Source organism: Petromyzon marinus, chromosome 13 (genome assembly GCF_048934315.1).
Source record: "Petromyzon marinus isolate PM22_M1 ecotype Great Lakes invasive population chromosome 13, UKy_Petmar_22M1.pri1.0, whole genome shotgun sequence".
Classification (NCBI taxonomy): domain Eukaryota; kingdom Metazoa; phylum Chordata; class Hyperoartia; order Petromyzontiformes; family Petromyzontidae; genus Petromyzon; species Petromyzon marinus.
In genome coordinates, this window is record NC_133679.1 from 2,930,283 (window position 1) to 2,944,969 (window position 14,687).

The window sequence follows — 14,687 nt, forward strand, 5'->3', positions numbered from 1 at the left end:
ATTTGAACTTTTGAACTTTGTGCAGCCCAATTCGTGTGTGCAGTACACATTTTGGTTTTCTGGAAATCTCATTTCTGCCAATTCATGTTTAGACTTTTTGGTGTCGATTCGCTGGGCAGAATGTGCGTGGGGTCCCGGGGTGGCCAGATGTTAACTACCTCGCCTGGTATGGAGGAGGTCGTGGGTTCGATACCCGCCCCCGACGCCTGTATATTTGGAGTTTGCATGTTCTCCCCATGGTCGCGTGGATTTTTTTCTCCAGGTCCTCCGGTTTTTCCCTCCAAATTTAGAAACATGCGTCTATATTATTTCAATTAATTGATGCTATAAATTTCAACATGATAAGCCACTTCGTTGAGCTATCATTTGTGGCCAGGTCGCTTCTGAAAAAGAAGCTAATAGCTCAGTGGGCTTTACCTGGTCAGACAAAAATAGTTTACTTTGATTTGTAGATATGTTTATATACTTTGCACTTCTATCGTGCTTTTGCACTGTTTGTTGTTGTCACGTTCTGACTAGCCCCTGCTGGACATCCGTGAAAAAGAGCATCGGATTCCTCCAGTATAAATACATATTCTGATAAAACTTCTGATTCTGATTAAAATATAATCCACATGTTGACCATATTGAATGTTATAAAAAGCGAGTGGGCTTGGCCAGGAGAGGTTTGCTCAAGTAATGGAGTGGCAGCTAAAAGTGAACACACGCCCGAGAGCACAATCACCGTAGCGATGGGAGCAATGGAATCAGCTCGTACGTATGTACACGTATGTATATTGAACTTCTTTCGCACCGTACGTATCCAACCGCGCTAATCGGAGGAGCTCGTGTTGTTATCTGCTAGTTGGATTGTTGCATCACGAAAGGCCACGAGAGATCGTGGTGGCTTGGGCAGGCCTTCAACCAGCAGTGGGGCTGGATTATGGATGACGATACTATTCATGATGATTATGAGCGCGACAACTTGAAATGCCAACGGTAACCTCAAGCAAGCGTGGTAAATAGCGAAAATAACACATGAAAAATAACCGCTTCATCACGAAAAAGCCAAATGAATACGATTAACACTTTCAATTGTGTCTCATTAGGAAGTGCAAAATGTGAACATCTGGTATGATAATAGAACCTTCTTGTTTAAAAGACATGGATAATTATTTTTTAAGTTGCACTTTGGATAAAACCCACACACAACTCTAAGAACGATGGCCCTCTCTGCAAATAAGACACACGTGTGTGTAACTTGCTCAGTGGGTTGTAAAGTTACAAAATGTGCAGTTAAAAAAAATAATTTGATTCTAGCTACCATGGCGGGGGGGGGGGGGGGGCGAGTGGGTTATTTATTTTAATTTAACAGATTTCAGACGCGGATGCTTAGTTTAACGAGGTTGAATCTATTATAAAGTGATCATCCGTCAGTGTTCTAACAACTTTGTACATCGGTTCAGTGCTTCTTAGGCTCTACAGATCATTCCCCACGTTTTTTACTTGACGTTTTTAAACCTTATAAAAATGGCCCTCGGCATACTACATCGTGGTATTTTTAAATGACCCAACTGCCATATTCAGCGGTTTTAATTATAGTTTATTTTAATTACAATAAGTCAAAAATATTCCGGAATATATTTCACTCATAAACATGACCGATAATTCTCACGGGGTTTAAGTGATGATGGACATTAAGCATTACACCGGCATAAGCGATGAACCCAACATGACTGCTTTGGGCTATTTCTCGAAAGCGGTAATCGGTTGTGATAAATGCCATGTTACATTGGGCTGCGTGAGTTTAATTCAGTTTCATTTTTACTTCCATGCCATCCGTGCTCCCGTTGCAGCTTATTGCTGATAATGGCGCATTATAATAAATGTTAGATTGATTGATGATTGACAACGGCTGTTGTTAAAGCCTTGACAGCACGAGCAGCCCTTGCTTAGCGCGAGCCAGACTTCACTGTTAACGCTTTACAATCGCTGGGCTTTATGCACGTATGTACGTTGAAACTTCTTTCGCTCTGCACGTAGCCAACCGTGCTCAACGGCGGTGCAGGGGAAGGGCAACAATTTCCTCATGAATCTTGACTTAAAGCTCTCGTGACTGCAGGAATTCATATGCTTGGGTCTTTCGGTAAAGTCACGTAGATAGGTTCAAAGAAAATAACAAAAAACTACGACGTTTCGATCGCAACACAAGCGGTTGTCTTTTTCCCGAAGACGACCGCTAAAAATTACATGAATGTCTTTGGGGCCTGCTAAAGGACAGCACCGAGCGAGCTATAAGACACCACGGAGTTAGCTGTACGTGGGAGAGTTATGGATCGAAGTGTGGTCCAGAAAAGATCTGGCTGCGGGAGATCCAACCCGTTTTTAAAGTGATCCATACCCAGGAGGCGCAGGAGGCTTGTGACTCTCTTAGTGCTCAAGAGTCTCAACACCTTGGGGAATTTGGAGTGTTTTTGTAAGCAAGATGAAACTGCAGTGCATGGGGGAATGCTCACTGACGCAGGGTGAAAACGCTAAATCTTCACGCAGCAAATATTACAGTGGGTATCTCTTGTTAGCCTGAGCTCTGTGCAATCCATCAATACCACCACGTCCAAGTTGTTGGTCTATAGGCATGCAGCATGATACCTAAACTAAACCTTTTTTAAATTTGCCACGTAAGACCCACTGAGCTATGAAACTCTTTTTCAGAAGCGATCTGGCAACAAATGCTCGCTCAACAAAGTGGCTTGTCATGTGGAATTTTATTGCAGCCAAATACTCAAAAAGCACGTTGCTAAATGTGGAGGGAAAAGCCGGAGGACCCGGAGAAAAATTCACGCATCCACGGGGAGAAGATACAAACTTCAACCTCCTGTATACCAGGCGAGGTAATTAACATCTCGCCACCGTGGCGCTATAGACACAGGCATGCACTCTGACAGGTAACAGTGCGGGCTTGGAACTCCCACTAACTAACGGGTGTTTGGGCCTCCTCTTGCACGTTGTCCAGACTTCTCGGAAGAGGTGGCGGTGCTCACAACTTTACCCCGCCGCACGCGTGACCTGCCAATCGACTAACCGTGCACCACGATGCGTGCCCATGTATCTCGACGATCTTGACTGTGCAACTGGTTCTTCTCGTTGACCGGCAACTGCAATTCGTTCACCGTTGGCGATGCAGCGCAGCGGTCTTCCCTCTCTGTGCGTGTGTGCGCGTGTCGGCACTGGTGAAGCGCGGTGGAGAGTAACCTGCTCACGGAGGCGATTCGCCTTTTTCATCATGAGGTCCAGGTTCTCACACTGCTCGGCATACTCCATCTCCAGCTCCTTGTTGCGATCCTGTCAAGAGCAGAGTCGTTCTTAAAAGCGCAATTAAAATGCAGGATGCTTTTGTTTTTACGTAGAACACTGGGTTAACGGCACACTTTCCCGCTTCAGTCAAAGATTTCGACGTGAAAAGACATCGTTGCTCCGTGCGATCAATCGGGGGATGTTGCTAATGTCCGTTTAAAGCCCTGAGCCAGTAGTGGTGGAAATTCTACATTTCTGTGGCAGGGGCCCTTCACAGCCGAGGGACCAAAATCGTCACGTAACTACGAAAGCAGCATCATAGTAGCACTGCTCGATCGTGTGTGTGGGTCATGGGGGTTGATTTTAATTCCCCAGACTGGTCAGTGCGGGGAGAAGCCTAGGGCCCTCCTTCGTTGCACGTAAAACGGAATGTGCCATGAAGAAGGCCCATTACCCGAAACGTTGCCAATAATATATTTTTCCTTTTTTCAGCAGTGGACTGACCACGGATTACCGCCTCATGACAACCGCCTCTATACAACTGCCCGGTGCAATCCGCGAAATTAAATTTTTACACCTCATCCGTCGAAGGTGATGCACGCGGCTGTCGCGTGCCACAAAAAACGTGTGCCTTACGCGCTCTTCTGTTTCAGCGGAGAGCGATGCGATCTTCGGGTGTCAAAAATTGGTTGCACAACGTGTGAGCAAACGTTGTCTCACGGGATATAAAAAAAATCAACTCGCAGCCACGTGTGGGTGCTGCGTTGCTGAATCTGCACCAGGATTTCTGCATGTGCGTGTCGGCAATAAGATGTTTAGCGCGGAGCGCTGGTACGGTGGTTAGCGTGCGAATTAACGAACACGGCGATCGAGAGTTCGATTCCCGCCTAAGGCTAACATCCAGCGGTGAGTGACATCTGCATTGCTCTTGGGCAACCACCTTCACCCACCCAGCCGTACGAGTGTGGCGAGGTTTGGCCGAACAAGCCTCATGACTGACAGCGAGTCGAGGGGACCTTCATTCTGCAGCGCACTGACAAGGGGCCGTGAGCTGTGAGCGTTCCGATTCAACGATTTGGTGCACGTTGCATCGGAAATTAGGCAGGAGGCAATGTGAGAGCCTTCGAGTCGAACGTCGATCCGAGTTCATACGAGGAAGAAGAAAGAAAAACATTTTGATCGAACTACTTTGAGCGACTGAAACATTGAAGCAACGCGTTTTTTCTCAGTACACGGATGGCTTTCAAGCAACCGCATGCTGACCCGAAAGCCACCCTATAGCCTCAACACCCCGATGATAATGTGCTCCGGGAACAACAACAAACACGTGGTGTGCCTTAGTGTGGGCGCAATGTTCCCATCTGTTTACTCTACTTGTGGATCCAATAAATCCCATTAGCATCACTCACAAGGGCGGGTCATTGTGTGCCAACATTTTAAGTCAAATTTGCATCAGACATTCGGAGGGTTGAGAGGTGGGGGTAGAGACAGTGCTACAGTAAGCCGCACACTGCGCTATCCAACCTGGTGGCTCGAGTCTGATTCGTAGCCACGGCTAACATCAGTGGCGAGTGATACACGAACTGGGCCCGCCATTCCCCAACCAGCGTAGTGAAATATGGCAAAAAAAACCCATGGCTAATAAGGTATGGGGGGAGAGGCCTTGATCCAGCAGTGGACTGACAAAAGGCTGTAGCTTACTAAAATTATTAGTAGGGTTGGCACATAATCTTTTTTGTATATATAATATTGCACGCTGCTCACTGTATCAACCGTGCAAAACCAAAGAGTAACACAAAAATAATGTTAAGTGGATTGGATGAAAAAGTGAATGATCAAAGAAGCTCACCGGTTTCAGGTGGCGCCGCGTGTTGTTCGGCACGAGAGAGAGAACACGAGCTGCTCAACTCAGTTCCTGAAGAAGCTGCCCAGCACGTGGACCAGAACGTCGGACACCATGCCGACCGAACAACACGCGGCACAACCCAAAAACGCCTCGGAGGGCGTTGTACGGCGCGACCGTGAAACCCTGCGCGGCGGTGATAACGGTGACAACAACAATAACAACACGGGGAACGGAGCGAGGCTCCCGGGGCGGCTCGCGCCCAGGGGCCGCTCACTCGGCGGCGGTTCACGTCCAGGAGCAGCTCACCTCTAGCTGCTTGTGCTGCTTGAACGTGGCGTCGCGCTCCGCCATGGCGGTTTCCAGCTCAGCCTCCAGCTCCCCGACGCGCCGCTCCAGCCGGCGAGTCTGCAGCGCCAGCGTCTCCCGCTCGGCCGTCTGGTCCTCCAACTCCACGGTGAGGTTCTCCACCTGGACCCACCGGACAGCCCCCCCCCCCCCCACGCAACGTTACAACTCGAGGGATACGAACGCAAGCGATGCCGTCGCGTCACGGCAATCGACGTTTCCCTCCCGCTCAATGCTGCAGTTCTCTGGGGGGCGGGGGGGGCTTTGCCCCTGGTTTACTTGCCTGATCAAATAACCCCATTGTCACGCAAAGGATGAAGAGGCCCACAATTCAGCAGCGGATATTAAAATCGGTGATTTGACAAACGCGGGGACGCTGCCGCGGCATAATGATTAGCGCACTTGACTTGCAATCCAGAGGTCGCCGGTGTGATCTCCCCGCCCAGCAACTGTATGTACGTTGAACTTCTTTCCTACAGTACATAGACAATCATGCTCATCGGAGGTGTGGTGGGGAAGGACAACAAACTGAACACAAAAAGCAGCTCTAAAGAAATTAGTTTTCAATCTAGAAAACTCAGTGCCACCAGCCGCCGCCGCGGACCAGGGCGGCCAAACAGGCCGAAGCCTTGGCACTGGCGCGTGCGCTCGGTGCACTCCCCTCCACACGCGGACTGGGTGCACACTCACCATCTCCTGGAGCCTCGATTTTTGCTGCAGCGCTCGCTCCATCTCCGACCCGGGGACGTCCCCGCTCCCGCCGCGCGACCCCGCGAGCTCCGCCGAACCCGAGGCTCGAGACGCCTCCTGCCGCGCTGCCTGCAGCTAAGCACCGCCGCCACCAAGGCCGCCAGCAGGAACCGCGAGTTACACGCACGCACGCACGCACGCACGCTCGCTCGCGCTTACAAGCACGCACACGTGCAAGCAGATATCATCACGCCGTAGCCTGCACTGGCTGCTGGGGCACGTGCGGTTTGCGAGCACCATGAGAGGCCGGGTGTGGCCAACAATATGCCCAACTGCCTTTGCCTCCCCAGTGCCAATGTTTACACACTGCACCAGGGACTTACTTAAGGTCAAATTTACCTAGGGGAGACCCAGGAATCTGTTCCGATATTCGCCACCGACGCTCGCCGTGGTCAGGACGTGAACCGCCCACAATGTCTGGTTCGTAGCGTGGTGCGCTGACCGCTTCGCTCCCACTCCTCCCTTATATAAACACACGCACAGTATGCCATGGGGAGGTCCTCATCCAGCAGCGGATTGACAAACTGTCTGCACGTGGTCAAACCGTAGATATGGTAAAGTCAATAAGATAGACGACAATAGAATACCCAATCTGTCATGAGCACCTGAAAGATGTGGGTTATGCATAAGGGCCCTGAGTCTGCCATTGTAGTCTTCAGACTGAAGCTGGACACCGAGGCCTTAACCGTAGGCCTTCCTGTGTGTACTTCTTTATCAAAAGTGTCGGGAGGCAGAATGCCGGAGATTGTGAGAAGCAGCTCAAGAGGTCGATCGAGGTGTCAAGAAAACTGATTTTTGATCGACTATGTAAACCATTCTGGAAGTATTGAGAGGTAAACTATAATGTAGAGAGATGGATGTTTGTTGTGGCAAGGGTAATGTTTCCATTATGTCACTGTAAGGCCTTCCAGTAGAGTATTTGTCTGCTACGAATTTCCACGTGATAATCCATTTTGTTGAGCTATCATTTGTGGCCAGGTTGCTTCTGAAAAGAGCTCAGTGGGCCTTGTCTGGTATAATAAAACAGAGTTTAGTGACGCGTGTATATTTACGTTGTCTATCTCCAGCTCAGATAGTCGTGTGAGAGGTCATGACCTCTACTTATGCATGTTGAACTTCTTTCGCACCGTACGTAACCAACCGTGCAATCGCAGGTGCGGTGTAAGGACAACAAACTAAACACAGAAAAGTAGCTCTAAAGAAATGAGTTATTCAATCGAGATGATTTAAAAGTGCATAGCTCCAGTGGCTTCCTAATATCGGAAGGAAGAGCGCTCCAGAGGGCTGCAGAAACGCATCCGAAAGCGCGTGATACAGTGACCGCTACGTCCCTGTACGAGAGCCACCCGGTTAAGCGCCGCAAACGCGAACGAGCATGCGAATGCGTTCAGGGCCCCGGCGTTCAGGGCCCCCGCCCCGCCGGCGAGTCCCAGCTACGTCTCTCGCCGGCACGGCTCCCCACCTCTTGGTGCAGGCGCTCGATGGTGCGCTGTTGCTGGCGCCCCCGCTGCTCCAGCTCCTCCTTGTCCCGCTGCAGCGTGGCGGCGACCCGCTCGGCGTTGCGGAGCCGCCCCTCCACGCCGAGGCGCCCCTCGGACAGCCGCTCCAGCGCACCCTTCGCGCCGCGCGGCCGCGCCGACGCCAGACGAGCGGTCAACGTTAATGTGAGCCAACTGCGTTAAATGTTTGCGTGTGTGTGCATGCGCGTGGGGAGCGGTAGTGTAGCGGTTAGCGCGCTGCGCTGTGAACCCGGTGACCCGAGTTCGAATCGCCGCTCAAGGGCAACACCGGTGACGATTATCTGAACCGGGCCTGGGCCTCCGCTAGGTCGACTAAGCCTCAAACGAGTCCCTGGTGCGGTGTGTAAATATCGCCACTCGGAAGACAAAGGCGGCCGGGCGTGGTGCTGGCCACCCACCCCCTTGTGTGCCGTGCCGGCCTTCATAGGTGCTTGCTAACAGCACGTGCTCCAACGTCTATTATAGGCTACGTATATGGGAGACCTTTGTGTGTATACGGTATATTTCAAATATGGGGTGTACGTAAATCGGTGAATTTTAATAACACCGAATTCATTGGGCAACGGGCGCTCACAGATCGATGCGTTTTCTGTGGTACCTGTAGGAACAGTTTACAACTTCACCTCGGTCTCATCAGCAGGGTGTAGGATGATAAATCGACACAGCCGGGTAACCCAGAGTGGGTGGACAGCTCTTGCCTCATAACCGGTGGGCATGGAATGATTCACCCCTTCCTGATTCAATGACTTGGTCTCAATCCGGTTCATAAATATTTATATTTTTTGTATTACTACTGAGGTGATTAGTGCCTGTAGTGATTACAGAGGTAATGCGAGCCTATTGCATAAGACGTGAATAAAAAATACAATTAATTCTTACAAAATACGATTATGATGATCAATTTTAATCAGTTATCCAATGCATCGTTGCATGTCTAATAGACCACAAACCCCGCTTAAGTTGATTAAGTATAACATTCTCTTTGTTATAATTTTAATAAAACCCCATTTCATTTATTAACGTGCATTAATCCCTCTGCTTCAAAGGCACTTGCAAAAGATGTGCTCGACACAGCAACGTTGCTCGGGCAAATGAGGATTGAGCCTCACTTGCAGGAGGTGGAAAGGGCGCGGGGCGGGGCGGGGGGGGAAGGTATTTAAAGACAAAACAATGCAACGAGCGATTGTAGATGACACGTGTTAGCAACCCCGCCATCTTGCAGGACGTTGCAGCAAGTGCACGTGCTTCTGCACTTCTCGAATTAAAATGAATTTGTCATTTATGGGGCGCTGCCACAAAACCGGAGGGTCTCTTCCGACTAATGGCCCTGGGAATCTGTAACGTCAAAAGGTTATTGGATTTCACGTCCAAACAATGTTGGGCTTGTTCGGCGTTGTTCTCACGTCCAATTATCATGGGGGGGGCGGGGGGGCGGGCGCGGGGGGCGTATCTGATTCTGCAGAAAGATTGGGAGAGGAGGGACAGCCAATTCGGGACACAAGGGAGCCTTGCACAGGGGTCCCTGCCCCCCAGCTAATGTGGAAGTATGGCCCACATTTGCTCAGTGTGAAAAACAGACCATGAGCAACTACGTTTTATATCCTCACTGCCAACCGACGTTTTTGTTGTTGTTGTTTCCTGTTGTTGTATCAGAACGCCAACAATAAATGTCCGTATCACAAAGAATCCATTCCAACTATTTTGTCCCAGCCGTAACTGTTTTTTCTTCTCTCCTGGCCACTTAAAATTATTAGAAATTAATTTCCACGTAAAAAAATTAACGTTTTCTAATAGTCGCCAGTGTGTACAGCTTTGAAACAAATGGACATCTGTAAAACGAGCAGCTTGCCGAGAGCCCCGAGGTATCACGAGGTTCGGGTTGTTATCCTTTTTAGGAGCCGGCACACCACACCATGCAGTGGTGTACATCCACAAATGCACTGTGTTAGAAGCTAAGCAGGGTGAGCCTGGAAAAGTGCCTGGATAGGTGACCACCTTGAACAAACAGGTGGCTCCGTGGTTATGGGGCAGTCGTCGGCAGAGGTAGTGCAGTAAAATCCATCGTTAAACCATTCTTCTATGCTCCCAGGTCTATGCTCCGCAGCTTCAGCAACCGAGGCTGACCGGTGTGGTGAAGTATGGAGAAAATTACCCCAATGACTTGCGCGGCATGGTAAGGGCCTCATCCAGCGTTGGGTTGACAAAAGGGACGTCCACGTACAACCCCTGAACTCTTTCCCAACCAGACGGATGAACCGCCATGGGATTTAAAAAGTTTCCCAGATAAGTGTGGACCGGTCTGACGGTTCCGTTTTTTAGAGTGTCTTGGACTCACCCAAATCGCGTGGCCTCTCGGTAAAACTGGGATGCCGTTAATCGTGCTGGAGGTCAGGTCAATGTGCAGCAGTAATCCCTTGGGAACGCTCAGTTCGAGGCATCTCAACCGTCACGACAAATATCTTCAGCGGGCATTAGCGATGGAAAGCAGCGTTAATTACCGCCTCGGTGACCTTCCAAGTTGATTTCGTCTTGGATTAGCTAGTACTGAGGGTGGTAGGCTGTCCACAAGTGGGTAACACTCGCGCCTCACAGCGAGAAGGGCCTGGATTTGATTCCCGACAGAAAAATGAAGGTAAATGTAAAACCACAATCCGTACTGTTTAAATTAGAATTAGTGCAAATATTTTTAAAACAAGTTATTAACCCTGACTCACGTGTTGGTAAAAGAAAGAAATCCGCATGCTTCAGTTAAAGACACCTCACAAGTTATTGCTTGTGGTCACGGACATTATTAGCTTTACAAAAGTGTACGCAGCTGATGCAACACTGAGTACACAAGTCAATTATGCAAATTATGATCACATCACAGACAAAGCACCATCCCGAAACAATGAGTACACAGCAGCCGACGAAGCGGAGGTATCGCAATCACGTGGCTCTATCAGCGCACAGGACAGGGCGTACTGCATTCCCGCAGCAGAATTCCGCAGATCGCGCCATTCTGCTGCCCATGGCCGGAATCGCAGCTGGAAGCCCTTTTTACCAAGCACTGCCCGCCAGCAACAACAAAAAATGTACGGGTTCGAAACCCTGGAGATGGTCAACTCTCAGCACCCCTTCCTTCGTTCCACTACGGCCACTTGTTGACTCGGGCTGAACAATTAATCGATTTCAAATCGATTAATCGCAATTTGAAACAATGCGATTAGCAAATCGCAAATGCTGCGTTTTTTTGTGATTTGAAAAGTCCTATTACTTTCTTATTGGATTTGTTTTATTTATTATAACTTAATTTATTTAACTTAACAAATGTTCTATTTTTGATTGTTCTATTTATTTTTTATAATATGTTGGAAGCAATTAATATATTTTAAGTTCTCATCCTTGCATTAGAACATATAGAGCAGTTCATATTTTGATGGTATCACGTGGTAATGCTCCATCACATGTTTTAAATCTATTACACAGTGAATATTGAGCTGAAGCTTGACTTAAAAAAATGTAATCGCAAATCAAATCGCAATCATAATGTCTGTCAGAAAAATCGCAATTAGATATTTTCCCAAAATCGTTTAGCCCCCGTGTGACCCAAGTAGCCGTCGCGAAAGATTCACACCCCCCCCCCCCCCCTCCTGGAGTCCCAATGGGTTCTCATCTGGAAAAATTCGTCAATCAACATCAACAGCATTTGGAGTCGATGAACGTCGTCCTACAACAAAATAAATAAATATCCTCTAGTCCCTGCCATAGGAATGTGGACTTTCCATGACTGGCTCTGTACTGCCAAAACTACCCGAAAAAATGCAATCAGAACTCATTTGAACGTCAGGAGACCTGGCGTATTCTGGAGAATATCTCTACACACACACATATATAAAGTACATGATCAGCCCATTACTCCATCCACTAACAGATACGTTTCCCCCTTTGCCATGCCCATGCAGAGAGTAAGGGGCATGTGACGAGACATCGCCATGCTGGTCAGTGGGAGTTAATCAAGGTGTGGAGCATAGACGTTGCAGAAGAGTACAGTACAGCAATAGATGTGACTGCATTGCCCTCTTGTTAACAAGGTAGCAAGCACTGCCCCCCCCCCCCTCACAAGGTGACAAGTGCATGCTTTGATCTTGCCAGGTGAAATTGCAGTCTAGGATTTACTGTGCAGTATAAAGTATGTTCACGATCTGAGCACCTGTTGAAATGCCCTCTTTCAAATTTGCTAGCATATCTTATTAATGCGGGTTATCACGTAACACATTGCACAATACAGCTCACTGTCACGACACCGTTGTGCAAAGTGATTAACGGGCAGAACTGTACAGGGCTTTTTCTCTCAAGGGGGCGTATAACGGACTGCAGCACCTTCTGTCCATATATCATGGTGGCCCGATGTTAACTACCTCGTCTGGTATACAGGAGGTCGTGGGTTCGATCCCGACCATGACGCCTGCTGTATGTTTGGAGTTTGCGGTCTCTCTCATCATCATCACGGTGGCTAGGAGATGTAAACTACCTCGCCTGGTATACAGTAGGTCGTGGGTTCGATCCCGACCCTGACGCCTGCTGTATATTTGGAGTTTGCTTGTCTCTCCATTTTTCCCCTCCACATTTGGAATCAACATGTGTTTAGAGTATGTGGCTGAGATCAATTTCCACGTGATAAGCCACTTCGTTGAGCTATCATTTGTGGCCAGGTCACTTCTGAAAAAGAGCTGTATAGCTCAGTGGGCTCTACCTGAGAAAATAAAAAAAAGTTTAGTTTAGTGTGCATCTTGTCTCTAAATACATGAAGAATGGTTGCAAACACAGGCTGAATACATGTGACACTCTAGCTTTTTAGGCGACTTACTCATAGTTGTTGTAGGGGCTGTAATTTTTGGAAGGCCCAATTAAAATATTTCTGGTTTAAAAGTTATGAAAACATGATATCATGTTCGATTTCAAAAACTTTCAAAACATCTGAATATAAACTTTCATAGGCCAAAGGTCCAAGATACAAAGGTTCAACCCCCGACATGTTAGATGGTCCAAAAATGTTTGTTTATTTGTTTTAGTTAAAAGCATAGACTTTTTCAATTATAACATTGTTACAATCTAGACCAATTACTCACGACAGTGCATATTTATAATCACTAACAAAATCAACGGTCATGATCACTCTCACGCTGAAAATAAGCCTTCCCACGCCACAGCCACCGCTCGCAATGTTACGATGCCGTAATCCATCTGAGCCGATCTCTAGCGCTCCGTATCTGTGGTGGTTATCCTCTCTGGAATGTTCTCTCCTTTGGCTGTTATCCTTTTACACGTCTCACCCAATGGCCATCTTCCCTTCTCATGACGTGTCCTGCTCATGCCCACATATTTTCCATTACACCCAACACCGTGTGATATCCTTCATGTATTTTGTGTTTGTTCTCTGATCCTAATTTTATCTTTTGAGTGCAATTCTCAGGAAGCATCTCTCCACACTTCTTTGTGTGCTTTTTAGCACATGTTTCTGATCCACATGTCAAAAATCGAAATATTGATTCATAACAAAATATATATTTAGGCATATCCATATGTTGCTTTTCATGATCAAATCAATAATCACACTCCAGTTATTTCCTTCCAACAATACGGGAGTTTGTGATTGAACTTGTTTCGTAATTATAATTTTTAACCCAACTTTGCACCCTTCTTTGTTAAGGTCTTCAATAATTTCCCATGGCTCATATTCATTGGTTAATATACAGTATAATGATTATGTCAACAAAAGTCACAGGTATGTAACAGGTCCCTGCAGGGTGGGCTGGTAGGAACATTGGAATTTTGCGCAATTATATTTTTACACCCGAACAGCACGAGATTTCACTTCGTTAAAAGTATTGAAAGGGGACGGACGGACGGACACATTCATCTATTGCAGGCTGGTACATTCTGTTTACAACTTCGTTCCTACCAGTATAATCACAGCATCTATATTTCTGTGGTTGCATGTGTAATACTGTATGTGTAAATCGTAGTCTAAGTGACCAAAAACGAATTCTTTGTTTATCGTGAGGTAAGGCTGCTGGTATTATTCTCGACAAAGAGGGCACTACATGACAGCCCATTAATTATTGCCACCAAACGCATCACTGTGATATATAACTTCCACCAACAGGGCTCATTTACAATTTGGTAAAACCGTAACAAAAGGGAATTATACATTTATAATCTAAAGGTCATCATCAGCCAAGGTCAAGCCACTGCTGGATAAAAGCCTCCTCAAGCTGCCGCCATCTCTCACGATCCTGCGATAATAATAAAACTATTTCAACTTGAAATGCACACAGCATTCTCTTGCTCTCGAAGTGAGACACATAGAACGACTGAGAGGTGCGAGCGATGAGCTGGCACCAACAATTTCCCAAGCTCTACAGTCCTCCATATAAGAGGTGTTTTTTAGCCAATAAATGAGCATTTACATGTGGGGGGGGAAAAAAACTCACGCGTGCGAGGGGGCAACACTCTATCCCACAACAGATGGGAAGAGTTGGGAGTCTAAATTTCCCCCTCCTGGCGGGCACCTTGACACTCACGCGAACTAAAGTTAACAGACACGACAGCACCCCGACTTGTACACGCACGGCAGACTGCTCACCTGGGTTTTACATTTTGACAACTCCACTTTGCCGGCTGCACCATCTACCTGGCGTCCGTCTTTGTGTCTTCAACGCCGGAGACAAACGTACGACCAAAGAAAAACAATTGCAGACTCGGCGTTCCAAAAAAAATAACTGCCTGGCGCTCGTGACTTATGAACGATGCGAAGACGACAAAAAAACAACACACACACGCGCACGTGATACACAATACCTGTAATCGGTGAACACGGAACAGAGGCGCAGGAGCATAAGATAGGTGAACAACGAGCAAGGGGGATGCAGCGAATCCACCGGCAGACAAGAGACAGAGGGCCGCCGCCG

At 47.8% G+C, this 14,687-nt stretch overlaps 1 protein-coding gene across 7 annotated transcripts in view; it reads right to left on the reverse strand.

Annotated features, from left to right (window-relative positions):
* LOC116942218 (uncharacterized) overlaps window positions 1–14,687 on the reverse strand; it is a 66,314-nt gene that overhangs the window by 9,982 nt on the left and 41,645 nt on the right. For 6 of the 7 annotated variants that reach the window (XM_076066798.1, XM_076066796.1, XM_076066799.1 and 3 more), the window contains 4 exons: window positions 7,677–7,829; window positions 6,155–6,289; window positions 5,426–5,587; window positions 3,232–3,321 (listed from right to left, as the gene is read on the reverse strand). In XM_076066798.1, the coding sequence (XP_075922913.1) occupies window positions 3,232–3,321; window positions 5,426–5,587; window positions 6,155–6,289; window positions 7,677–7,829 (540 nt within the window). The remainder of the gene's footprint in view (window positions 1–3,231; window positions 3,322–5,425; window positions 5,588–6,154; window positions 6,290–7,676; window positions 7,830–14,687) is intronic. The other variant, XM_076066797.1, reaches the window with a different exon arrangement.